Raw genomic sequence first — 27,678 nt, 5'->3', positions numbered from 1 at the left:
TCGTGTGTGCGAGGCTTAATGGGAATAAATGGTAATCCGGGGTCACTTTGGGTGGGGGGTTTGTGGAACTCAGCTTACCCTGGAGAGCTCTGGAGGCTCCTTGTCTGGCTTCCCCGACCCTCTTATGTATAAATCACCCTGTGTCTCTAATAGGGGTACAGGGTGACTGAGAACCCCCCCAACTATGATATGTGCTAATCAGACCCAATGTTGTATATATATTGTGTGTTGTTTAATGCTGTTGTGTACTATTTGCTGGGATGGTTTGGGGTGTGACTGTATTGTATTGTCTATTGTGGTGTCTGCCTCAAATATTATGGCATGTGTAAGTGTGTTTGCTGTGAGGAAAAAGGGAGGGGGGATTCTTCCAGCAGCCCCCTGCGGATAAGACTGTTTACTGATGAGAAGTTTGAACCCACCTGACCTGTGTGTCTATTGTCATTGGACAGTTTAACTAGGGGTGCAACGGATCAAAAAACTCACGGTTCGGATCGTTCCTCGGATCAGGAGTCACGGATCGGATAATTTTTCGGATCGGCAAAAAAGAAAAAAAAATGTTTTCCCCCACTGTAATATACACATCTCCCCCCCCACTGTAATATACACATCTCCCCCCCACTGTAATATACACATCTCCCCCCCCACTATAGTACCCCCTCGGTGCAGACACCCCCCCTCCTCTCAGTACAAGAGACTCCCCCGTCCTCTCAGTACAAGAGACTCCCCCCTCCTCTCAGTACAAGAGACCCCCCCTCCTCTCAGGGCAAGAGACCCCCCCTCCTCTCAGGGCAAGAGACCTCCCCCTCCTCTCGGGGCAAGAGACCCCCCTCCTCTCGGGGCAAGAGACCCCCCCTCCTCTCGGGGCAAGAGACCCCCCTCCTCTCAGTACAAGAGACCCCCCTCCTCTCAGGGCAAAAGACCCCCCCTCCTCTCAGGGCAAAAGACCCCCCCTCCTCTCAGGGCAAGAGACCCCCCTCGGACAGTACAGGCACTCCCAGCGTGTGTCCCACGAGTGCGGGCTCCTCCTCTGTGGGTGTAAACAGAGGAGGGCCGCCGCCGGGTGTACCAAGATGGCCGCGGCTCCGGAGCTAGGCCGAAGCCGCGGCCTTTCCTAATGTTATTCCAGCGGCTCCGGAGCTAGGCCGAAGCCGCGGCCTTTCCTAGCGTTATGGCCGCTGCTCCGGAGCTAGGCCGAAGCCACGGCAATAACGTTAGGAAAGGCCGCGGCTTCGGCCTAGCTCCGGAGCCACGGCCATAACATTAGGAAAGGCCGCGGCTTCGGCCTAGCTCCGGAGCCGCGGCAATCCGCGGATCACAGTGTGTTCCGACCCGAAGGGGGTGACCCGTTCGGATCACCTGTGATCCGTTGCACCCCTAAGTTTAACCCGCCCTGTTTTCCAAGGGTGGGGAGGGGGAAGAGTCTGAGTTATTTATCTGTAGTGTCCATGTGTGATAATAAATGAGTTTGTTGTTTGCCAGTCTACACTGAGGTGTTGTCTGGTGACTGGGGGGGGCTAAAGAGTCTTAAATGGTGCTGGTTCTGGACAGAGGAAGCATTGACGGCGGACACGGTCCTGGATTCGTCACACCATACATCAGTTCATTTAAAGCAACACATAAAACAGCGGAGAACCTGCTTAAAACAGGAGATGTGGGCTAGATGGTGTAACGGGAGGGCCTGTGGAACCCAGAAGCTCCTAGAAACTATGAGCCAGAAAATGATAGACATGCAGAATATGTTTTGGATTGCTTTAACATGGGTCTGTAATTCACAATATATTCCAGGATATTTGTAGAACTATTTACTGGTTGTTGATTCTGAACTCAACGGGTCAATTGAAAGAGTGACTCATTCATAATGTGGGGACACATACTGTTAGATGCTAATGCCATCCCCTCCAGCACATCTGTCTGTCTGTTGTGATGTAAATGAATCTAGGATGGCTCCTGAGGATCTTTCATTGTGGCTTGTGCTAATTGACCCTGTATTGTGTGAAGTCCTGTGATAATGTGTATTGTAAGTTAACAGACAGCCAGACTGGGAAGCCTAAAGGTGAGGTGTCTGAGTCATCAGCTGTAATTAATTAGCTCATGTAAATTAGGTCAGGCCCTGGAGACAGGATGTCTGCTAAAGAGGTGTATTGAGGATGATGTGTATTGGGGGGGGCTCGTTCGGTACCATTGTGTGATGTTGTGGGTGGATCCAGGCCATATCTCCTGTGGTATCCTAAATTGTATATAAGAGCCTGTATTTCTCATTAAAGGCATACCCAGTTTTGAACCTCAAACAGAGCTGTGTGTCTCGTTAGTGGGGGGGGGGGAATTCTTATGGGGTTTGTTTGCCTGATTGTTGGGTGTCGGTAGCTGCCTTGTGTTCGGGATTGGAATATCCTAAACGGCGTTAACCTCTTTCCCATTTGGGGTGCCGTTACAGATGGGTTTACCTGGAACCATAGAGCTACAATGACGTAGCAATAGTGATCAGAACCTGGGAAGATCTCTTCCAACAAGGCTATGGAGACTTGGCAACAGACCACTTGACTACTACCAAGTCTCTGGTACTGAGGCAAGATCTGGCAATGAAGGAAACACTTGGGGGGTGAAGGTCAATTAGTGTAAAATACATATTCAGCAATAAAGAAAGAATGAGACCAGAGTTCAGCCTTTGATGGTCAAAAAAGCTTTCTAGATGTGTCTGGTAGACCTAAATGGTAAACTCCATACATTCGTCCATTTCATTCCGGTTTTCTCACAGATTGTAGCATTCTACCGTTTCACTTTTCCATTAGCTTGGGGCATGACACGGGACGTGCAACTGCTGCGATAAACATTTCTGATAGGGTTTTGGGGGTATCTGCTACTCTTTTTAACACTCTATTTTCTCCCAGAGTTTCCGCTTTGTAGCCAAAATGTAAGACTGTGACTCCTTTGGTGTTTGATGAGCTCCGACTTTCCTCTAAAAGATTTATCGCATTCATAACACTGATGTGGCTGCTGTCCGGTGTGACCTCTCCGGTGTCTGAGAAGATGAGTCTTCACTGCAAAAGCTTTGTCACAGTCAGGACACGGGTACGGCCGCTCTCCGGTGTGAAACCTCTGGTGTATGGTAAGATAGGACTTTGTTGCAAAGCTTTTATTACATTCAGAACAAGTGTAGGGCTTCTCTCCGGTGTGGACTACCTGGTGGGCGATAAGGCTCTTCTTCGCTTTGAAAGCTTTGTCACATTCAGAACATGGATACACTTTTGTTGCAATTTTGTGACATTTCTTGTGTTTGACAAAATCTTCCCTCCTTGCAAAAGCTTTATCGCACTCGCAGCACCGATAAGGTTTCTCCCCCGTATGAATCCTCTGGTGTATGGTAAGATTTGACTTGGCTCGAAAAGCTTTATCACATTCGGAGCACTGATACGGATTCTCTCCGGTGTGAATCCTCTGGTGTCTGGTCAGCGCCTCCTTCCTTCGAAACGTTTGGTTACACACGGTACACTGAAATGGTTTCTTTCCGGTGTGGACCATCTGGTGCGCTACAACCTGTGACCTCACGCTAAAAGATTTGTCACATTCACCGCACTGATATGGCTTCTCCCCGGTGTGGACCCTCTCGTGTATGAGAAGGTGCGCCTTCAGCCTAAAAGATTTGTCACATTCAGAACATGGATACGGCCTCACTCCGGTGTGAATGGTCTCGTGTTTGATAAGATCGCCCTTCCCCGCAAAAGATTTATCACATTCAGAACACGGATATGGTTTCTCTCCGGTGTGGACCCTCTTGTGCCTCACGAGATGTGAATTCTGGTTAAAAGATTTGCCACATTCAGGGCACTGATATGGATTTTCTTCTGTGTGAACCTTCTGGTGCCCGATAAGATTTGATTCCATTGTAAAAACGTTGTTACAATCCAAAGACGATATATCTTTTCTATTGTGGGACGTCTCTCGGGTATGTATGGGTCTGACTTTATTGTAAAGCCATCGTCACTTCCACGGAAGACTTGGCTCCTGTCCTCTGAGGCTGGATCCACGATGAGTATTCAAAACATTTACGACGTTTAGAACACACATATGACTTGTGTCCTGTGGGAATCCTCCAACGATCTGTAGTCTTTCAGTCTCTCAGAACATCCATATGGACTTGTCTCCAACGTGCGTGACTCAGTTGTGCTTCTGAAGACCAACAAATCCCGTCCATTCACCTGTACAGAGATAAAAAATAAACAAAAATGAAAAGCCAGAACTATCAATAGGACCAAATTAAAGTTTCTTTTTGTTTTAACTTCCATTACTGAATATATTTAATACATACGATCGGACATTCCGACAACAAAACCGTGGACTTTTTTCAGACGGAATGTCGGCTCAAACTTGTCTTGCATACACACGGTTACACAAACGTTGTCGGAAATTCCGAACGTCAAGAACGCGGTGATGTACAACACATACGACGAGCCGAGAAAAATGAATATCAATAGCCAGTTTTTTCTTCTGCTTGATTCAGAGCATGCGTGGAACTTTGTGCATCGGAATTGTCTACACACAACCTTTATTGTCGGAAAATTTGAAAACCAGCTCTCAAATTTTTGTTGTCGGAAATTCCGACAGCAAATGTCCGATGAAGTCTACACACGGTCGGAATTTCCGCCAACAAGCTCCCATCGAACATTTTCTGTCGGAAATTCCGAGCGTGTGTACGCGGCAATAGACTATCGGTCTTGAAAAAAGATGGATTGAGGTTCATCGAAAAATTGACAATAAAAATGCTGTGCTTTGATCTACCTCCTCCAAGACCCGTGAGTGTCTCTATACTAGTTTGGGATTAAATACATAGACTAGGTACTGTAGCTCCCCGGTCCTAAAATGAGGCTTCTATGTAAAATTTGTTTTTGGTTGGGCTGTAGGCAGCTAAGACTGATTGCATGGTTTGTATTTGGGGCTTTCCCCAAGCTTAGTTGGGCTGTGCATTTCTCACTGGTCGTTAGTAGGCGTCACGGATACTACAGGCCATAGTATGAGATTTCACAAACAGGCTGATGTATGAATATTTATATTTCCTTCAGCCAGCCCAGTAGGAGGTTCTTGGCTCCTGGTGCATGCTGGGGAAGCATATATATTTTGACAGCCCATGTGCTGGCTCTCTTGCCTTAGTCTGAGGCGCTGCTGAAGGGAGCTCTGTATTGAGGCCAAGCCTATTTGGGAGGTCTATGTACGCTGAAGTGGTCCTGAGGCTGTGGAGGAAGCTTAGCCAAGGTGAGAAGATCCAGGGGAGGACCCTTGCTGGAGAGAGCTAGGATGGAGGCTGGTCTTTCAAAAGGGCCTGGTGACGTGCTTGCCCTGTTGTCGGGTCGGCTTAAAGGTACTGACACTGTGAAGCTCTACTTTGTTCTGGATCCAAGGGGTCAGTAAGTGATCTGCTGTGGTATCTGAGACCCTATCAGGGATTTTGTGTAGCAGGTGCTCATTCTTTGCGCATGTGCAAAGTCATGAGATTAGAAGCAAGGACAAGAATGCTCACACAAATGCACATCCGCGCATACATGCGGGCACATGTGCGTACACACGCATCCACAGATTCTGGCACCCAGCAAAGGGCCTGGTATGGATTGGGGGAGGGACCCCCATGCCATTTTTTTCACATTTTTGTATAGTCGGCAATGTTCCATTCAGCTGTCAGTGGCGAAGCCCGTTGACCGCTGAGGACTCATCCTTTGGTAAGGATGCGGTGGCCGGATTCCCGGCCCACTCCTAACAACCAGCTATTTAATGTGTCCCGATTGGGCAAAGCCTTAAATTGCTTCAGCCAACCAGAGCTTAGAATGCACTGTGCAGTGCATTGTGGGGTGCTTGGTAGGCAAACATCCCGACGAGCACCCGGCAAATTGGGGTGAACGTATATGTTAAGGCCAAACTTATGCTGGATTTGATCTGCTCGCCCAACACTAGCTAAAACTAGCTCTACGGGTTCCGCCAGCAGTGATCCTAAACCCGGGCCTATTATAGAGTCAGCATAAGCAAAAAACTGCTGGAAAGCCCTATTTGACAATGTCTTGGAGACCTTTATCCACATTGGCCCGGATTCACAAAGCACTTGCACCAACGTATCTCAAGATACGCCTACGTAAGTGCAAATGTGCGCCGAACCTACAAACTAAGATACGCCTAAAAACAGGCTTCATCCCGCCGACGTAACTTGCCTACGCCGGCGTAGGATGGGCACACATTTACGCCGGACGCATGGTGGCGCTGCCATTGATTAGCCATTCAAATATGCAAATGAGAAAAATACTGCGATTCACGAACCTGCGCGCGCCCGACGCAGGCTACGAGAGGTGGGCGTGTACGTCCAGCGTAAAGTTAAGCCCCATAAAGGGGGTGTAACCCAGCAGCAGACATGTAAAGGTCTGCATCAGGGAACACAAGCCGGCGTAGTTTGCGTTTGACGAGTGTCTGGCTTGGCGTAGGTTACGTTCATGGTGTAGGCAGTGATCCGGCGTATCTTAGGCAGTTGTTCCGACGTGGTTGTGAGCATGCGCACGGGGATGCGTCCACGTCACGATGCATGCGCAGTTCGTTAAACGTACTTGTCTGGCTCTCAAACCATCATTTGCATGGGGTCACGCCTCATTTGCATGGCTTTGCATGGGGCAAGCCCACTTCCACCTACGCCTTCGAAACCTACGCCACGCCGACGCAGCTTTGGGAGCACTGGCTTCCTGAATTCCACACTTGCCTCTCTGCGCTGCGTAGCGTACATTGATTTTCGCTACGGCGGCGTAATGTGCGTCTGCTGTCTGTGAATCTGGGCCATAATCATTACATGTTTGCCGCTGAAGAAGGTGAAGTCTTCTGTGGCTAAAAATAATAAATGTTTATCTCTTCCAAGCTTCGGGTTCGGAAGCAAAGACACAGCACTCCTTCAGGGAGGGGACACGGGAGAAATATCTTCATGTCATAGTGATGTCTGGTAGATATGGAAGCCCTCTCTTATACAGAGGCCAGGCTGGGAGGGACATTGAGGACAATAGTATTGGGTGTCACATTGAATTTTAACAGCTCATGTTAATTTATGTTTCTGGTCACAGGTGTATTGTTAGAGTAATATGAGCGGGAGGGGGGGGAACCTCCTCTTCTACTGTATATAAGACTTGTATTCTGGTTCTAATAAACAGTCCATGTTCAGCAATCAAACGAGTCTCGCCTTGTTTGGTGCTTGTGAGCGGTTTGGAATACCTGATATCTATATTCAGACTGGGAGGAAGTGGTATATGACACGGCCCGTCGCAGGGAGGCAAGCAAACCAAGCAATTGCTTGGGGCCCCTCCGAGCAGGCCTGGGGCACCCAAGCAAGGCCCTTGCCGAGCTTCCTATAAATGCTGCAGCCGTCTGAGCGCTCTATAGAGAGCCTCAGGCGGCTGCAGCACTGCTGCCTCTTTCGTCACTTCCCCCTTCCCTGTAGCGTGGCCGAGCTCCTCTTCCTTCCTCCTGTCAGTTCCGGCCGGGTACCGCGCGGTACAGTAGATTCAGTTTCCTGTTCCGGTGTAGTGTCACAGTTTGCTGCCTATCCTAGAATGCTGCGGAAGTCACGTGGCGGCCAACTGCGCATGCGTGATGCGTTCCAAACGCAAGTGCGATGCGTTCCAATGGATTTTCGACAGCACACACTAGCGAACCCGGCATTCAGGGCGACGTGGATTTAGAGGAAAGTGGCCAGTCGGCCTCACGTCCTCGCTTCGCTCGGACGGCTCGCTCGGCCTCCTGGCTCTTTTTTTAACATCCTCCAAACCACGGGGATGTTAAGGAAAGAGCCTGGATGCCGACCAAGGTTTCACTGGTGTGCACTGTCGTGAATGCATTGGAACGCATCGCATTTGCGTTTGGAACGCATCGCGCATGCGCAGTTGGCCGCCACGTGACTTCAGGAGCGTTCTAGGATAGGCAGCAAACTGTGACAATACACCGGCCAGACTGACAGGAAGTGAGCACTCAGTGTGTGCACTTCCTGTCAGTCCGGCCGGGAACAGGAAACTGAATCTCCTGTACCGCGCGGTACGATAGGGAGGGGGGAGTAAAAAGAACATGGGGGGGAGTAAAAAGAACATAGGGAGAGGGGAGGGGGGAGTAAAAAGTACATGGGGAGGGGGAGTAAGAAGGACGTGCGTGCGTGGGACTCCATGTCCATTTTGCTTGGGGCCCCCAAATTCCTTTAAATGGCCCTGCATGTGACGAAAGCACTCCAGTGGAGTGTGGGACATTTCCTTACATATTTTAGGAGTGGAGAAAACCTTTTTACAGCCTTCTCTGGATTGTGGCCATCCTGGATGGGACTCCGTAGATTGGTGATTTCAGAGTGTCTCGGGAGGGACGAAATCTCCAACCCGGTGTCTGGGTTTTGTGGAGAACCAGCAGGGGGTGTGTCCAGGTGCACACAGCCCTTATGATGGTGGTCTGGTGAGAGCTCAGGGCAGTTGCCGCCGTGTGGAGACTGTCGGGGGACCTGGTTGTTCGTATCAGAGACCGCATTGCATCCCTTGTGTGAGGGAATTCTGCCCAAAAGGACTGGGAAAGTCAAGACAGCTATGTGGGCCTGGGAGATCAAGAGAGGGCCTGGGAGGTGGAGAAAGCTGAGGTGGCTAGCGAGTCCAGGGTGGCTGCTGGGAAAAGTCTGGAAGTCTCAGAGAGCAAATCCAAGGGGGCTAGAGAACCCTATTTGAAGGCCAGGGATGGGCCTGTGCAGCGAGGTAACGCAATCTAGGCTGAGAGAGCCTGAATGGCCCGCGGTCTGCGAGACAAAACAGAGCAGAAGCACTGCTGGTTGGAGAGCCAGGAGGTTCGGTATTTTGTGTCAACGTTGCCGAGTAAAACCGGAAAACCCAATGCGTGGGAATCTTGGATGGAGGTAGGATGGGGGCCTTTGTGTGATGACATAGGAATTGTACAGGGATAACTGTACTGTATATAAAGGGGCGGGACAAGGGGGAGAGACTGCCCTGGGCACTGCGGAATCATGTGAGGTGGGGGGGTGGTACTATGAGATTGGGGGGTGTCAGAATTGTTCTAGGAGGGGAAATTTGGGGGAGGCGTTTTCTATGAGTGGTGATTTGTGTTGGCGAGGAGATGGGTGAAGAGGATTTGTGCAAGGAGCGGAGGAAATTTGGGGGTTTGTGCTAGAAAAAGGACAAACCCCCACCGAGGTGTCACCATTGGATGGAGGAAAGGACGTAGACATCTCCTTTATCCCTCCACTTTAGGGCTTCCATCCCTTCATTCAGCAAACTGGCAGACTCCACCCCTTTGGAGTTTTGTGGCGACCAATCGTTGTGGGAAGCTCTTGCACTTTGGCCAAAATGTCCGACAAGCCACAGATTGAGATAAAGATGGTGGAATAATAAGAGGCTAGTGTAAAAGAGATGGGCCCCCTTCTGGAATAATGCGGCTACAAAGCCATGCTGGACACAGAAGCTCCTCTGAGAGGCCAGAATGGGCCCCACTTCATTGTGGTGGACGTGACACCCCAATACTAGAACCCGTCCTATCACCTGAGGGTACTGCACTGCTGGGGGGCATAACTTCACCAGGATGTACAGCACTGCTGGTGGTTGCCTCCTCCTCCTCCTCCTCGGGCCGCCTCCTCTTTATTGGGACCCAACCCTCCTCCGATCACCTCATTCCCTTTATTGGGACCCTCCCCTCCTCCGATCACCTCATTCTCTTTATTGGGACCCTCCCCTCCTCAGATCACCTCATTCCATTTATTGGGACCCTCCCCTCCTCAGATCACCTCATTCTCTTTATTGGGACCCTCCCCCTCCTCCGATCACCTCATTCTCTTTATTGGGACCCTCCCCTCCTCCGATCACCTCATTCTCTTTATTGGGACCCTCCCCTCCTCCTCAGATCACCTCATTCTCTTTATTGGGACCCTCCCCTCCTCCGATCACCTCATTCTCTTTATTGGGACCCTCCCCTCCTCGGACTGCCTCCTTCTCTTTATTGGGACCCTCCCCTCCTCAGATCACCTCATTCTTTTTATTGGGACCCTCTCCTCCTCCGATCACCTCATTCTCTTTATTGGGACCCTCCCCTCCTCAGATCACCTCATTCTCTTTATTGGGACCCTCCCCTCCTCAGATCACCTCATTCCATTTATTGGGACCCTCTCCTCCTCCGATCACCTCATTCTCTTTATTGGGACCCTCCCCTCCTCCTCAGATCACCTCATTCTCTTTATTGGGACCCTCTCCTCCTCCGATCACCTCATTCTCTTTATTGGGACCCTCTCCTCCTCCGATCACCTCATTCTCTTTATTGGGACCCTCCCCTCCTCCGATCACCTCATTCTCTTTATTGGGACCCTCCCCTCCTCGGACTGCCTCCTCCTCTTTATTGGGACCCTCCCCTCCTCAGATCACCTCATTCTCTTTATTGGGACCCTCCCCTCCTCCGATCACCTCATTCCATTTATTGGGACCCTCTCCTCCTCCGATCACCTCATTCTCTTTATTGGGACCCTCCCCTCCTCCGATCACCTCATTCTCTTTATTGGGACCCTCCCCTCCTCCGATCACCTCATTCTCTTTATTGGGACCCTCCCCTCCTCCGATCACCTCATTCTCTTTATTGGGACCCTCCCCTCCTCCGATCACCTCATTCCATTTATTGGGACCCTCTCCTCCTCCGATCACCTCATTCTCTTTATTGGGACCCTCCCCTCCTCCGATCACCTCATTCCATTTATTGGGACCCTCTCCTCCTCTGATCACCTCATTCTCTTTATTGGGACCCTCCCCTCCTCCGATCACCTCATTCCATTTATTGGGACCCTCTCCTCCTCTGATCACCTCATTCTCTTTATTGGGACCCTCCCCTCCTCCGATCACCTCATTCCATTTATTGGGACCCTCTCCTCCTCTGATCACCTCATTCTCTTTATTGGGACCCTCCCCTCCTCCGATCACCTCATTCCATTTATTGGGACCCTCTCCTCCTCCGATCACCTCATTCTCTTTATTGGGACCCTCTCCTCCTCCGATCACCTCATTCTCTTTATTGGGACCCTCCCCTCCTCAGATCACCTCATTCTCTTTATTGGGACCCTCCCCTCCTCCGATCACCTCATTCTCTTTATTGGGACCCTCCCCTCCTCCGATCACCTCATTCTCTTTATTGGGACCCTCCCCTCCTCGGACTGCCTCCTCCTCTTTATTGGGACCCTCCCCTCCTCAGATCACCTCATTCTCTTTATTGGGACCCTCCCCTCCTCCGATCACCTCATTCTCTTTATTGGGACCCTCCCCTCCTCCGATCACCTCATTCTCTTTATTGGGTCCCTCCCCTCCTCCTCCGATCACCTCATTCTCTTTATTGGGGACCCTCTCCTCCTCTGATCACCTCATTCTCTTTATTGGGACCCTCCCCTCCTCCGATCACCTCATTCCATTTATTGGGACCCTCTCCTCCTCCGATCACCTCATTCTCTTTATTGGGACCCTCCCCTCCTCCGATCACCTCATTCCATTTATTGGGACCCTCCCCTCCTCCGATCACCTCATTCCATTTATTGGGACCCTCTCCTCCTCCGATCACCTCATTCTCTTTATTGGGACCCTCCCCTCCTCCGATCACCTCATTCCATTTATTGGGACCCTCCCCTCCTCAGATCACCTCATTCTCTTTATTGGGACCCTCTCCTCCTCAGATCACCTCATTCTCTTTATTGGGACCCGCTATTGGAGGGTATGACAGTGGGCGGTATGTACAGGAGAGGAGTGTGGAGGGTATGACAGTGAGCGGTATGTACAGGAGAGGAGTGTGGAGGGTATGACAGTGGGCGGTATGTACAGGAGAGGAGTGTGGAGGGTATGACGGTGAGCGGTATGTACAGGAGAGGAGTGTGGAGGGTATGACAGTGAGCACTATGTACAGGAGAGGAGTGTGGGGGGTGTGACAGTGAGCGGTATGTACAGGAGAGGAGTGTGGAGGGTATGACAGTGAGCGGTATGTACAGGAGAGGAGTGTGGAGGGTATGACGGTGAGCGGTATGTACAGGAGAGGAGTGTGGAGGGTATGACAGTGAGCGGTATGTACAGGAGAGGAGTGTGGGGGGTATGACAGTGGGCACTATGTACAGGAGAGGAGTGTGGAGGATATGACAGTGGGCACTATGTACAGGAGAGGAGTGTGGGGGGTGACAGTGGGCGGTATGTACAGGAGAGGAGTGTGGGGGTATGACAGTGGGCACTATGTACAGGAGAGGAGTGTGGGGGGTATGACAGTGGGCACTATGTACAGGAGAGGAGTGTGGAGGGTATGACAGTGGGCAGTATGTACAGGAGAGGAGTGTGGAGGGTATGACAGTGGGCACTATGTACAGGAGAGGAGTTAGGGGGTATGACAGTGGGCGGTATGTACATGAGAGGAGTTAGGGGGTATGACAGTGGGCACTATGTACAGGAGAGGAGTGTGGGGGGTGACAGTGGGCAGTATAATGGCCCCCAGGAAGGAGTATCTGATGACATTTCGGGGTCTCTTCTCCACCATAAACCTGGATTCTCGGGGTGTCGGGACCCGGCGGGTTCTCCGGATGTTTCCCCCTCTTCTTCTGTGTCACACACATCAGAGAACATGGAGGGAGACGAGTCTGAATCTCCTTCCTGGGAGGGAAATCCGGATCCATTCTGAGGAACGTTTGATGATCGGCAATGAAGAGGAAACACTGAGGAGATTCTGAAGTCGGAGTTTCGGAATCAGCAGAGAAGTTCCTCCAACATTTAGAGTGCGGAGACCTTCTTTATCAAGGTGATCGACAGACACAAAGTGTGGGAATACAATCTATACAGTATATATATATATACCCAGATGATTGATACGTCTATAGAGGGACAGGAGCCCCGTACCATGAATAGGACACCCACCTGACTTACCTGTGTGGTGTGACACGGAGAACATCCTCTGGTGGTCGTGTGTTCAGGATGGAGACGGAGAATCTGCTGGAATCCGATCTAAAATGGCTGAAAACAGGAAACGTGTTCCATGGACAGGAAGTGACATTTCGCACATGCTCAGTCCGGGATTTCTCCCTTCAGGAGGATCACTAGAATAACGGGACCGATAATACGGAGGGTGCAGTATGGAGAGCAGACACTAGATGGAAGGAAACAAGACAGAGACGTTACACAGAGACTGATCACCGAGATACAAGAAAATGGAGGACACCCCTTCCCTTCCCTGAGCTACAAGAAAATGGAGGACACCCCTCCCCTTCCCTGAGCTACAAGAAAATGGAGGACACCCCTCCCCTTCCCTGAGCTACAAGAAAATGGAGGACACCCCCTCCCCTTCCCTGAGCTACAAGAAAATGGAGGACACCCCCCCTCCCCTTCCCTGAGCTACAAGAAAATGGAGGACACCCCTCCCCCTTCCCTGAGCTACAAGATAATGGACGACACCCCCTTCCCTTCCCTGAGCTACAAGAAAATGGAGGACACCCCCTTCCCTGAGCTACAAGAAAATGGAGGACACCCCCTTCCCTTCCCTGAGCTACAAGAAAATGGAGGACACCCCCTTCCCTTCCCTGAGCTACAAGAAAATGGAGGACACCCCTCCCCCTTCCTGAGTATTGTCAGTGATATAGATTTTTAATTTGCACTAATATACCATTTTTCAAGACAAGATTTCGGGGTGTGCGCCCCTTCTTCAAGGTCCCAGCAGTATTAATACTCAAAGTTTTAGCAGAATGTTAAAAAAAAGACAATCTCTGAGGGAAAGAAAGAAAAACAAATCAAAGAGCTACAAGAAAATGGAGGACACCCCTCCCCCTTCCCTGAGCTACAAGAAAATGGAGGACACCCCTCCCCCTTCCCTGAGCTACAAGAAAATGGAGGACACCCCTCCCCCTTCCCTGAGCTACAAGAAAATGGAGGACACCTCTCTCTCTCTTTGTGAGCTACAAGAAAATGAAAAGCACACCTCCTCCCCTCTCTGAACTACAAGAAAATGGAGGACGTCCCTCCTCCTCTCACATGGAGCTTCAGCTAGAGAGACAGACTAGGAGAAATATCCGGGGAGATAGGGGAAGGGAGAGAACAATGAGGTGTATGAAGATCCTCCATACATTGTAGTCACCGCCTGTAGATGGAGAGAATTTCCTCCACTGAGGATTAGAGACATCACCCGACTTCTCCTCCACTGAGGATTAGAGACATCACCCGACTTCTCCTCCACTGAGGATTAGAGACATCACCCGACTTCTCCTCCACCGAGGATTAGAGACATCACCCGACTTCTCCTCCACCGAGGATTAGAGACATCACCCGACTTCTCCTCCACCGAGGATTAGAGACATCACCTGACTTCTCCTCCACCGAGGATTAGAGACATCACCCGACTTCTCCTCCACCGAGGATTAGAGACATCACCCGACTTCTCCTCCACCGAGGATTAGAGACATCACCCGACTTCTCCTCCACCGAGGATTAGAGACATCACCCGACTTCTCCTCCACCGAGGATTAGAGACATCACCCGACTTCTCCTCCACCGAGGATTAGAGACATCACCCGACTTCTCCTCCACCGAGGATTAGAGACATCACCCGACTTCTCCTCCACCGAGGATTAGAGACATCACCCGACTTCTCCTCCACCGAGGATTAGAGACATCCCCCGACTTCTCCTCCACCGAGGATTAGAGACATCACCCGACTTCTCCTCCACCGAGGATTAGAGACATCACCTGACTTCTCCTCCACCGAGGATTAGAGACATCACCCGACTTCTCCTCCACCGAGGATTAGAGACATCCCCCGACTTCTCCTCCACCGAGGATTAGAGACATCACCCGACTTCTCCTCCACCGAGGATTAGAGACATCACCCGACTTCTCCTCCACCGAGGATTAGAGACATCACCCGACTTCTCCTCCACCGAGGATTAGAGACATCACCCGACTTCTCCTCCACCGAGGATTAGAGACATCACCCGACTTCTCCTCCACCGAGGATTAGAGACATCACCCGACTTCTCCTCCACCGAGGATTAGAGACATCACCCGACTTCTCCTCCACCGAGGATTAGAGACATCACCCGACTTCTCCTCCACCGAGGATTAGAGACATCACCCGACTTCTCCTCCACCAAGGATTAGACATCACCCGACTTCTCCTCCACCGAGGATTAGAGACATCACCCGACTTCTCCTCCACCGAGGATTAGAGACATCCCCCGACTTCTCCTCCACCGAGGATTAGAGACATCACCCGACTTCTCCTCCACCGAGGATTAGAGACATCACCTGACTTCTCCTCCACCGAGGATTAGAGACATCACCCGACTTCTCCTCCACCGAGGATTAGAGACATCACCTGACTTCTCCTCCACCGAGGATTAGAGACATCACCCGACTTCTCCTCCACCGAGGATTAGAGACATCACCCGACTTCTCCTCCACAGAGGATTAGAGACATCCCCCGACTTCTCCTCCACCGAGGATTAGAGACATCCCCCGACTTCTCCTCCACCGAGGATTAGAGACATCACCCGACTTCTCCTCCACCGAGGATTAGAGACATCACCCGACTTCTCCTCCACTGAGGATTAGAGACATCACCTGACTTCTCCTCCACTGGGGATTAGAGACATCCCCCGACTTCTCCTCCACCGAGGATTAGAGACATCACCCGACTTCTTCTCCACTGAGGATTAGAGACATCACCCGACTTCTCCTCCACCGAGGATTAGAGACATCACCCGACTTCTCCTCCACCGAGGATTAGAGACATCACCCGACTTCTCCTCCACCGAGGATTAGAGACATCACCCGACTTCTCCTCCACTGAGGATTAGAGACATCACCCGACTTCTCCTCCACCGAGGATTAGAGACATCACCCGACTTCTCCTCCACCGAGGATTAGAGACATCACCCGACTTCTCCTCCACCGAGGATTAGAGACATCACCCGACTTCTCCTCCACCGAGGATTAGAGACATCACCCGACTTCCCCTCCACCGAGGATTAGAGACATCCCCCGACTTCTCCTCCACCGAGGATTAGAGACATCCCCCGACTTCTCCTCCACCGAGGGTTAGACATCACCCGACTTCTCCTCCACCGAGGATTAGAGACATCACCCGACTTCTCCTCCACCGAGGATTAGAGACATCACCCGACTTCTCCTCCACCGAGGATTAGAGACATCACCCGACTTCTCCTCCACCGAGGATTAGAGACATCACCCGACTTCTCCTCCACCGAGGATTAGAGACATCCCCCGACTTCTCCTCCACCGAGGATTAGAGACATCACCCGACTTCTCCTCCACCGAGGATTAGAGACATCACCTGACTTCTCCTCCACCGAGGATTAGAGACATCACCCGACTTCTCCTCCACCGAGGATTAGAGACATCACCCGACTTCTCCTCCACCGAGGATTAGAGACATCACCCGACTTCTCCTCCACCGAGGATTAGAGACATCACCCGACTTCTCCTCCACCGAGGATTATAGACATCCCCCGACTTCTCCTCCACCGAGGATTAGAGACATCACCCGACTTCTCCTCCACTGAGGATTAGAGACATCACCTGACTTCTCCTCCACTGGGGATTAGAGACATCCCCCGACTTCTCCTCCACCGAGGATTAGAGACATCACCCGACTTCTTCTCCACTGAGGATTAGAGACATCACCCGACTTCTCCTCCACCGAGGATTAGAGACATCACCCGACTTCTCCTCCACCGAGGATTAGAGACATCACCCGACTTCTCCTCCACCGAGGATTAGAGACATCACCCGACTTCTCCTCCACCGAGGATTAGAGACATCACCCGACTTCTCCTCCACCGAGGATTAGAGACATCACCCGACTTCTCCTCCACCGAGGATTAGAGACATCACCCGACTTCCCCTCCACCGAGGATTAGAGACATCCCCCGACTTCTCCTCCACCGAGGATTAGAGACATCACCTGACTTCTCCTCCACCGAGGATTAGAGACATCCCCCGACTTCTCCTCCACCGAGGATTAGAGACATCACCCGACTTCTCCTCCACCGAGGATTAGAGACATCCCCCGACTTCTCCTCCACCGAGGATTAGAGACATCCCCCGACTTCTCCTCCACCGAGGATTAGAGACATCACCCGACTTCTCCTCCACCGAGGATTAGAGACATCCCCCGACTTCTCCTCCACCGAGGATTAGAGACATCACCCGACTTCTCCTCCACCGAGGATTAGAGACATCCCCCGACTTCTCCTCCACCGGGGATTAGAGACATCACCCGACTTCTCCTCCACCGAGGATTAGAGACATCCCCCGACTTCTCCTCCACCGAGGATTAGAGACATCCCCCGACTTCTCCTCCACCGAGGGTTAGACATCACCCGACTTCTCCTCCACCGAGGATTAGAGACATCACCCGACTTCTCCTCCACCGAGGATTAGAGACATCCCCCGACTTCTCCTCCACCGAGGATTAGAGACATCCCCCGACTTCTCCTCCACCGAGGATTAGAGACATCACCCGACTTCTCCTCCACCGAGGATTAGAGACATCACCCGACTTCTCCTCCACCGAGGATTAGAGACATCACCCGACTTCTCCTCCACCGAGGATTAGAGACATCACCCGACATCTCCTCCACCGAGGATTAGAGACATCACCCGACTTCTCCTCCACCGAGGATTAGAGACATCACCCGACTTCTCCTCCACCGAGGCTTAGAGACATCCCCCGACTTCTCCTCCACCGAGGATTAGAGACATCACCCGACTTCTCCTCCACCGAGGATTAGAGACATCACCCGACTTCTCCTCCACCGAGGATTAGAGACATCCCCCGACTTCTCCTCCACCGAGGATTAGAGACATCACCCGACTTCTCCTCCACCGGGGATTAGAGACATCACCCGACTTCTCCTCCACCGAGGGTTAGAGACATCCCCCGACTTCTCCTCCACCGAGGATTAGAGACATCACCCGACTTCTCCTCCACCGGGGATTAGAGACATCACCCGACTTCTCCTCCACCGAGGATTAGAGACATCACCCGACTTCTCCTCCACCGAGGATTAGAGACATCACCCGACTTCTCCTCCACCGAGGATTAGAGACATCACCCGACTTCTCCTCCACTGAGGATTAGAGACATCACCCGACTTCTCCTCCACCGAGGATTAGAGACATCCCCCGACTTCTCCTCCACCGAGGATCAGAGACATCACCCGACTTCTCCTCCACCGAGGATCAGAGACATCACCCGACTTCTCCTCCACCGAGGATTAGAGACATCACCCGACTTCTCCTCCACCGAGGATTAGAGACATCACCCGACTTCTCCTCCACCGAGGATTAGAGACATCACCCGACTTCTCCTCCACCGAGGATTAGAGACATCACCCGACTTCTCCTCCACCGAGGATTAGAGACATCCCCCGACTTCTCCTCCACCGAGGATTAGAGACATCACCCGACTTCTCCTCCACCGAGGATCAGAGACATCACCCGACTTCTCCTCCACCGAGGATTAGAGACATCACCCGACTTCTCCTCCACCGAGGATTAGAGACATCACCCGACTTCTCCTCCACCGAGGGTTAGAGACATCACCCGACTTCTCCTCCACCGAGGATTAGAGACATCACCCGACTTCTCCTCCACCGAGGATTAGAGACATCACCCGACTTCTCCTCCACCGAGGATTAGAGACATCACCCGACTTCTCCTCCACCGAGGATTAGAGACATCCCCCGACTTCTCCTCCACCGAGGATTAGAGACATCACCCGACTTCTCCTCCACCGAGGCTTAGAGACATCACCCGACTTCTCCTCCACCGAGGATTAGAGACATCACCCGACTTCTCCTCCACCGAGGATTAGAGACATCACCCGACTTCTCCTCCACCGAGGATTAGAGACATCCCCCGACTTCTCCTCCACCGAGGATTAGAGACATCACCCGACTTCTCCTCCACCGAGGATTAGAGACATCACCCGACTTCTCCTCCACCGAGGATTAGAGACATCCCCCGACTTCTCCTCCACCGAGGATTAGAGACATCCCCCGACTTCCCCTCCACCGAGGATTAGAGACATCCCCCGACTTCTCCTCCACCGAGGATTAGAGACATCACCCGACTTCTCCTCCACCGAGGATTAGAGACATCACCCGACTTCTCCTTCACCGAGGATTAGAGACATCCCCCGACTTCTCCTCCACCGAGGATTAGAGACATCACCCGACTTCTCCTTCACCGACATCAAATGTACTCATCAAAGTGTCCCTTACATTAATTGCCCCATCAAAGCGCTTTTTACAGAAAGTGCCCGGTATTGGGGGGTGGGGGGGCAGGAAGGGGATGAAAGTGCCTGGAATTGGGGGGTGGAGGGCAGGAAGGGGGTGAAAGTGCCCGATATTGGGGGGGGTGGAGGGCAGGACGGAGTGAGAGTGCCGGGTATTGGGGGGAGGGGTGGAGGACGGGAAGGGGGTGAAAGTGTCCTGGTTTTGGGGGGTGGAGGGCAGGAAGGCGGTCACAGTGCCCGGTATTGGGGGGGGGGGTGGAAGGTAGGAAGGGGGTGAAAGTGCCCGGTATTGGAGGGGGGAAGGGCAAGATGGAGTGAGGGTGGAGGGCAGGAAGGGGGTAAGAGTGACTGTTTTTGGGGGGAGGATTGGAGGACAGGAAGGAGGTGAAAGTGCCTGGTATTGGTGAGTGGAGGCAGGAAGGGGGTGACAGTGTTCCGGTATTGGGGGGGTGAAGGGTAGGATGGGGGTGAAAGTGTCTGGTATAGGGGGAGGGCAGGAATGGGGTGAAGGTGCCCGGGATTGGACGGGTGGAAAGCAGGAAGGGGGTGAAAGTGCCTGGTATTGGGGGGGTAGGGGGCAGGTAGGGGGTGAAAGTGCCTGGTATTGGGGGGGTAGGGGGCAGGTAGGGGGTGAGAGTGCCTGGTAATGGAGGTGGGGGGTAGAGGGCAGGTATTGAAGGGGAAAAATAAGAATTTCAGAGATAAAATAGGGAAATATCGGACGGACACAACGCACATCATGTAAGCAGCTATAGGAGGCCGGAGGTGAAGGAGGAGACATCAGGCTGGGAAAATGATTTCACTGAAAATAGAAATGGCGCTCAGTCCAGGCACACAGTGGGAGGAGCTATGCACACGGTGGGAGGAGCTATGCACACTGTGGGAGGAGCTATGCACACGGTGGGAGGAGCTATGTATACTGTGGGAGGAGCTATGTACACGGTGGGAGGAGCTATGTACACTGTGGGAGGAGCTATGTACACGGTGGGAGGAGCTATGTACACTGTGGGAGGAGCTATGCACACGGTGGGAGGAGCTATGCACACTGTGGGAGGAGCTATGCACACAGTGGGAGGGGCTTTAGTAGGAAGCAGTTACACAGGAAGACAACAGGCAGGACTACAATGAAAATGGCGTTTTATTGCGGTGACTCCATGCTCGGTGTTTTAGACACTTTTATTGGGTTGCATTTCGAGAAGGACGGACAACGGAAAAAGTGTAATAAAAATCTTCAAAAATCTTCTCCTCACTTCAGGGTTAAAGTACTCCCCCTTTTTGAGTAACCCCCTTGTCTCCGAGGCCCCACCCACCTCTGAGCACCGCCCCCTTGGTTCCACCCCCTACCAAGAGAACACAGAGCCGAGTATCTTCTTTGGTTGAGGAAAATTGTTTTCTTACCATAATTTTCCTTTCCTAGATCCTCCTCCTGTCAGCCCACCTTGGGTTTAGCTCCGCCCCCTCTGACCCCCCCCCCCCCCGGACAACCTCTTTCCTAGCCCATAAAAGGGCAGCCCTCTGCCTACGACAGGGTTCAAAAAATCCCCCGCCTCGCGACGGAAATTGGTTTGGAGTCTGGCGTGAGGAAGGAAGGGGCCGGATATCTGGTTCAATCTCCGACTCCGTTCCCGAGCGTTTCCGAGGTTTGCCGAGGTCAGTCCTCGGGACTTTTCGTCCGTTTCCGAGGCTCTCCGGCGCCCCCCCCCACCTTTGGCCACATGAGGTATTGCATGCCATTGAAGTCAATGCGGAACAAATTATTTTCGTTTCCATTGACTTCTATGGAGAAAGTCGCTTTGATATGAGAGTGCTTTGGATTACGAGCGTTCTCTCGGAACGGATTATCCTCGTCATCCGAGGCTCCACCCTACTGGCTTCCCTGGTAGAACTTCCACTGAGCATGCCCAACGGGTTTTCTCTCTTCCACTCGTGCCGGTGAGGAGCCCTAGAAGGGGAAGAGGACCCACGTCCCGGGCAAACGCCACCATTTCGCTCTTTGATGATGCGACATTTCCCGGCTCGCATCCGAGCGACTAGAGTGAGGGGGGGGGGGGGGGGTGATGTGGGGGGGGCCGGGAAGTTTATTCCTGTTCCTGATTCGTCACACCTTGAGCCCTTCTTCCTCTTTATTGAAGGTGGGGGGAGGGGGGATGATTTGGATCCTTTTCAGGGGCGTTCGTCTCTGAAGACAGATAAGAGGATTGTAATACAAACATCTCCAAAAATTAGGCCCCGCCCACTTCATCCAGACCCGCCCACTTCAGGTGACAGGTCTCTCCCATGCCGGCCTGCTCCGCTAGTCCCTCCCATGCTCTCTTGTCCCCCCCATGCTCCACTGGTCCCTCCCATGTTCCTCTGGTCCCCCGCATGCTCCTCTCTCCCCCCGTGCTTCTCTGGTTCCCCCCATGCTTCTCTTGTCCTCCCTATGCTCCTCTGGTCCTCCCCATGCTCCTCTGGTCCTCCCCATGCTCCTCTGGTCCTCCCCATGCTCCTCTGGTTCTCCCCATGCTCCTCTGGTCCTCTCCATGCTCCTCTGGTCCTCCCCATGCTCCTCTGGTCCCCCCATTCTTCTCTGGTCCCCCGCATGCTCCTCTGGTCCTCTCCATGCTCCTCTGGTCCCCCCATTCTTCTCTGGTCCCCCGCATGCTTCTCTGGTCCTCCCCATTCTTCTCTGGTCCTCCCCATGCTTCTCTGGTCCTCCCCATTCTTCTCTGGTCCTCCCCATGCTCCTCTGGTCCTCCCCATGCTCCTCTGGTCCTCCCCATGCTCCTCTGGTTCTCCCCATGCTCCTCTGGTCCTCTCCATGCTCCTCTGGTCCTCCCCATGCTCCTCTGGTCCCCCCATGCTTCTCTGGTCCCCCGCATGCTCCTCTGGTCCTCTCCATGCTCCTCTGGTCCTCCCCATGCTCCTCTGGTCCCCCCATTCTTCTCTGGTCCCCCGCATGCTCCTCTGGTCCTCCCCATTCTTCTCTGGTCCTCCCCATGCTTCTCTGGTCCTCCCCATTCTTCTCTGGTCCTCCCCATGCTTCTCTGGTCCTCCCCATTCTTCTCTGGTCCTCCCCATGCTTCTCTGGTCCTCCCCATTCTTCTCTGGTCCTCCCCATGCTTCTCTGGTCCTCCCCATTCTTCTCTGGTCCTCCCCATGCTCCTCTGGTCCCCGCATGCTCCTCTGGTTCTCCTCATGCTCCTCTGGTCCTCTCCATGCTTCTCTGGTCCTCCCCATGCTTCTCTGGTCCTCCCCATGCTCCTCTGGTTCTCCCCATGCTCCTCTGGTTCTCCCCATGCTCCTCTGGTCCTCCCCATGCTTCTCTGGTCCTCCCCATTCTTCTCTGGTCCCCCGCATGCTCCTCTGGTCCCCCCATTCTTCTCTGGTCCCCCCATGCTTCTCTGGTCCTCCCCATGGTCCTCTGGTCCCCGCATGCTTCTCTGGTCCTCCCCATGCTCCTCTGGTCCCCCGCATGCTTCTCTGGTCCCCCCATGCTCCTCTGGTCCTCCCCATGCTTCTCTGGTCCCCCACATGCTTCTCTGGTCCTCCCCATGCTCCTCTGGTCCTCTCCATGCTCCTCTGGTCCTCCCCATGCTCCTCTGGTCCCCCCATGCTTCTCTGGTCCTCCCCATGCTCCTCTGGTTCTCCCCATGCTCCTCTGGTCCCCCCATTCTTCTCTGGTCCTCCCCATGCTCCTCTGGTCCTCCCCATGCTCCTCTGGTCCTCCCCATGCTCCTCTGGTCCTCCCCATGCTTCTCTGGTCCCCCCATTTTTCTCTGTTCCCCCGCATGCTCCTCTCTCCCCCCATGCTCCTCTGGTCCCCCCATGCTTCTCTGGTCCCCCGCATGCTCCTCTCCCCCCGTGCTTCTCTGATCCCCCCATTCTTCTCTGATCCCCTGCATGCTCCTCTCTCCCCCCATGCTTCTCTGGTCCCCCACCCATGCTTCTCTGGTCTCCCCATTCTTCTCTGATCCCCCCCATGCTCCTCTGGTCCTCCCCATGTTTCTCTGGTCCCCCCATGCTTCTCTGGTCCTCCCCATGCTCCTCTGGTCCCCCACATGCTTCTCTGGTCCCCCACATGCTCCTTTCTCCCCCCATGCTCCTCTGGTCCTCCCCATGCTCCTCTGGTCCCCCACATGCTTCTCTGGTCCCCCACATGCTCCTTTCTCCCCCACATGCTTGTCTGGTCCCCCCCCATGCTCCTCTGGTCCCCCCCATGCTTCTCTGGTCCCCCGCATGCTTCTCAGGTCCCCCACATGCTTCTCTGGTCCCCCACATGCTCCTCTGGTCCCCGCATGCTCCTCTCCCCCCCCCCAGTGCTTCTCTGGTCCCCCCATTCTTCTCTGATCCCCCGCATGCTCCTCTCCCCCCCGTGCTTCTCTGGTCCCCCCATTCTTCTCTGATCCCCCGCATGCTCCTTTCTCCCCCCATTCTCCTCTGGTCCCCCCATGCTTCTCTGGTCCTCCCCATGCTCCTCTGGTCCCCCACATGCTTCTCTGGTCCCCCGCATGCTCCTCTCCCCCCCATGCTTCTCCGGTCCCCCGCATGCTCCTCTCCCCCCCCCATGCTCCTCTGGTCCTCCCCATGCTTCTCTGGTCCCCGCATGCTCCTCGCTCCCCCATGCTCCTCTGGTCCCCCCATGCTTCTCTGGTCCCCCCATGCTCCTCTCCCTCATGCTTCTCTGGTCCCCCGCTTGCTCCTCTCCCCCCATGCTCCTCTGGTCCCCCCGTGCTTCTCTGGTCCCCCCATTCTTCTCTGATCCCCCGCATGCTCCTCTCTCCCCCCATGCTCCTCTGGTCCCCCCATTCTTCTCTGATCCCCCGCATGCTCCTCTCTCCCCCCATGCTCCTCTGGTCCCCCCCATGCTCCTCTGGTCCCCCCCATGCTCCTCTGGTCCCCCCATGCTTCTCTGGTCCCCCCGTTTTTCTCTGTTCCCCCACATGCTCCTCTCTCCCCCCCATGCTCCTCTGGTCCCCCCATGCTTCTCTGGTCCCCCGCATGCTCCTCTCCCCCCATGCTTCTCTGATCCCCCCATTCTTCTCTGATCCCCTGCATGCTCCTCTCTCCCCCCATGCTCCTCTGGTCCCCCCCATGCTCCTCTGGTCCCCCCCATGCTCCTCTGGTCCCCCCATGCTCCTCTGGTCCCCCCCATGCACCTCTGGTCCCCCCATGCTTCTCTGGTCCCCCCATTTTTCTCTGTTCCCCCGCATGCTCCTCTCTCCCCCCCATGCTTCTCTGGTCCCCCATCCTTCTCTGATCCCCTGCATGCTCCTCTCTCCCCCCATGCTTCTCTGATCCCCCCATTCTTCTCTGATCCCCTGCATGCTCCTCTCTCCCCCCATGCTCCTCTGGTCCTCCCCATGCTCCTCTCTCCCCCCATGCTCCTCTGGTCCTCCCCATGCTTCTCTTGTCCCCCCATTCTTCTTTGATCCCTCGTATGCTCCTCTCTCCCCCCATGCTCCTTTGGTCCTCCCCATGCTCCCCTGGTCCTCCCCATGCTTCTCTGGTTCCCCCATTCTTCTTTGATCCCCCGCATGCTCCTCTCTCCCCCCATGCTCCTCTGGTCCTCCCCATGCTTCTCTGGTTCCCCCATTCTTCTTTGATCCCCCGCATGCTCCTCTCTCCCCCCATGCTCCTCTGGTCCTCCCCATGCTTCTCTGGTCCTCCCCATGCTTCTCTGGTCCCCCCATGCTCCTCTGGTCCCCCCCATGCTTCTTTGGTCCCCCGCATGCTCCTCAGGTCCCCCACATGCTTCTCTGGTCCCCCACATGCTCCTCTGGTCCCCGCATGCTCCTCTCCCCCCGTGCTTCTCTGGTCCCCCCATTCTTCTCTGATCCCCCGCATGCTTCTCTCTCCCCCCATGCTTCTCTGGTCCTCCCCATGCTTCTCTGGTAGCCTATGCTTCTCTGGTCCCCCCATTCTTCTCTGGTCCCCAGCATGCTCCTCTCCCCCTGTGCTTCTCTGGTCATTCTTCTCTGATCCCCCCCATGCTCCTCTGGTCCTCCCCATGCTCCTCTGGTCCTCCCCATGCTCCTCTGGTCCTCCCCATGCTTCTCTGGTCCCCCCATTCTTCTCTGGTCCCCCCATGCTTCTCTGGTCCTCCCCATGCTTCTCTGATCCCCCCCATGCTCCTCTGGTCCTCCCCATGCTCCTCTGGTCCTCCCCATGCTCCTCTGGTCCTCCCCATGCTTCTCTGGTCCCCCCATTCTTCTCTGGTCCCCCCATGCTTCTCTGGTCCTCCCCATGCTTCTCTGGTCCTCCCCATGCTCCTCTGGTTCTCCCCATGCTCCTCTGGTCCTCCCCATGATTCTCTGGTCCCCCCATTCTTCTCTGGTCCCCCCATGCTTCTCTGGTCCTCCCCATGCTTCTCTGATCCCCCCCATGCTCCTCTGGTCCTCCCCATGCTCCTCTGGTCCTCCCCATGCTCCTCTGGTCCTCCCCATGCTTCTCTGGTCCCCCCATTCTTCTCTGGTCCCCCCATGCTTCTCTGGTCCTCCCCATGCTCCTCTGGTCCTCCCCATGCTCCTCTGGTTCTCCCCATGCTCCTCTGGTCCTCTCCATGCTCCTCTGGTCCTCCCCATGCTCCTCTGGTCCCCCCATTCTTCTCTGGTCCCCCGCATGCTCCTCTGGTCCTCTCCATGCTCCTCTGGTCCTCCCCATGCTCCTCTGGTCCCCCCATTCTTCTCTGGTCCCCCGCATGCTTCTCTGGTCCTCCCCATTCTTCTCTGGTCCTCCCCATGCTTCTCTGGTCCTCCCCATTCTTCTCTGGTCCTCCCCATGCTCCTCTGGTCCTCCCCATGCTCCTCTGGTCCTCCCCATGCTCCTCTGGTTCTCCCCATGCTCCTCTGGTCCTCTCCATGCTCCTCTGGTCCTCCCCATGCTCCTCTGGTCCCCCCATTCTTCTCTGGTCCCCCGCATGCTCCTCTGGTCCTCTCCATGCTCCTCTGGTCCTCCCCATGCTCCTCTGGTCCCCCCATTCTTCTCTGGTCCCCCGCATGCTCCTCTGGTCCTCCCCATTCTCCTCTGGTCCTCCCCATGCTTCTCTGGTCCTCCCCATTCTTCTCTGGTCCTCCCCATGCTTCTCTGGTCCTCCCCATTCTTCTCTGGTCCTCCCCATGCTTCTCTGGTCCTCCCCATTCTTCTCTGGTCCTCCCCATGCTTCTCTGGTCCTCCCCATTCTTCTCTGGTCCTCCCCATGCTTCTCTGGTCCTCCCCATTCTTCTCTGGTCCTCCCCATGCTCCTCTGGTCCCCGCATGCTCCTCTGGTTCTCCTCATGCTCCTCTGGTCCTCTCCATGCTTCTCTGGTCCTCCCCATGCTTCTCTGGTCCTCCCCATGCTCCTCTGGTTCTCCCCATGCTCCTCTGGTTCTCCCCATGCTCCTCTGGTCCTCCCCATGCTTCTCTGGTCCTCCCCATTCTTCTCTGGTCCCCCGCATGCTCCTCTGGTCCCCCCATTCTTCTCTGGTCCCCCGCATGCTTCTCTGGTCCTCCCCATTCTCCTCTGGTCCCCCCATGCTTCTCTGGTTCTCTCCATGCTCCTCTGGTCCCCCCATGCTTCTCTGGTCCTCCCCATGGTCCTCTGGTCCCCGCATGCTTCTCTGGTCCTCCCCATGCTCCTCTGGTCCCCCGCATGCTTCTCTGGTCCCCCCATGCTCCTCTGGTCCTCCCCATGCTTCTCTGGTCCCCCACATGCTTCTCTGGTCCTCCCCATGCTCCTCTGGTCCTCTCCATGCTCCTCTGGTCCTCCCCATGCTCCTCTGGTCCCCCCATGCTTCTCTGGTCCTCCCCATGCTCCTCTGGTTCTCCCCATGCTCCTCTGGTCCCCCCATTCTTCTCTGGTCCTCCCCATGCTCCTCTGGTCCTCCCCATGCTCCTCTGGTCCCCCGCATGCTTCTCTGGTCCCCCCATGCTCCTCTGGTCCTCCCCATGCTTCTCTGGTCCCCCGCATGCTCCTCTGGTCCCCCCATTCTCCTCTGGTCCCCCCATGCTTCTCTGGTCCTCCCCATGCTCCTCTGGTCCCCCCATGCTTCTCTGGTCCCCCAATGCTTCTCTGGTCCTCCCCATGCTCCTCTGGTCCCCCCATTCTCCTCTGGTCCCCCAATGCTTCTCTGGTCCTCCCCATGCTCCTTTGGTCCCCGCATGCTCCTCTCTCCCCCCCATGCTCCTCTGGTCCCCCCGTGCTTCTCTGGTCCCCCATCCTTCTCTGATCCCCTGCATGCTCCTCTCTCCCCCCATGCTTCTCTGATCCCCCCATTCTTCTTTGATCCCCCGCATGCTCCTCTCTCCCCCCATGCTTCTCTGGTCCCCCACCCATGCTCCTCTGGTCCTCCCCATGCTTCTCTGGACCTCCCCATGCTTCTCTGGTCCCCCCATTCTTCTCTGATCCCCCCCATGCTC

General features: G+C 54.3%; 1 protein-coding gene across 1 annotated transcript; it reads right to left on the bottom strand.

The window, feature by feature from the left end:
* Nucleotides 1-1,952: 1,952 nt before the first annotated feature.
* Nucleotides 1,953-13,160, bottom strand: LOC120928761 (zinc finger protein 84-like). Its single transcript, XM_040339752.1, has 2 exons — nucleotides 12,918-13,160; nucleotides 1,953-4,196 (listed from the first exon to the last, which is right to left on the bottom strand). Exon 2 carries the CDS (start codon nucleotides 3,880-3,882, stop codon nucleotides 2,875-2,877), a length of 1,008 nt encoding a protein of 335 aa, XP_040195686.1. The 5' UTR covers nucleotides 3,883-4,196; nucleotides 12,918-13,160; the 3' UTR covers nucleotides 1,953-2,874.
* Between the last annotated feature and the right edge of the window lie 14,518 nt (nucleotides 13,161-27,678).

The sequence above is a fragment of the Rana temporaria genome, chromosome 2 (genome assembly GCF_905171775.1).
Source record: "Rana temporaria chromosome 2, aRanTem1.1, whole genome shotgun sequence".
Lineage (NCBI taxonomy): Eukaryota > Metazoa > Chordata > Amphibia > Anura > Ranidae > Rana > Rana temporaria.
Note: the sequence above shows the minus strand (reverse complement) of the source record. Positions and strands in the feature narration are given on the sequence as shown.

Excerpts from the sequence above, each read along its gene's own strand:
- LOC120928761 (XM_040339752.1), bottom strand. The coding sequence starts at position 3,882 with ATGGAATCAAATCTTATCGGGCACCAGAAGGTTCACACAGAAGAAAAT.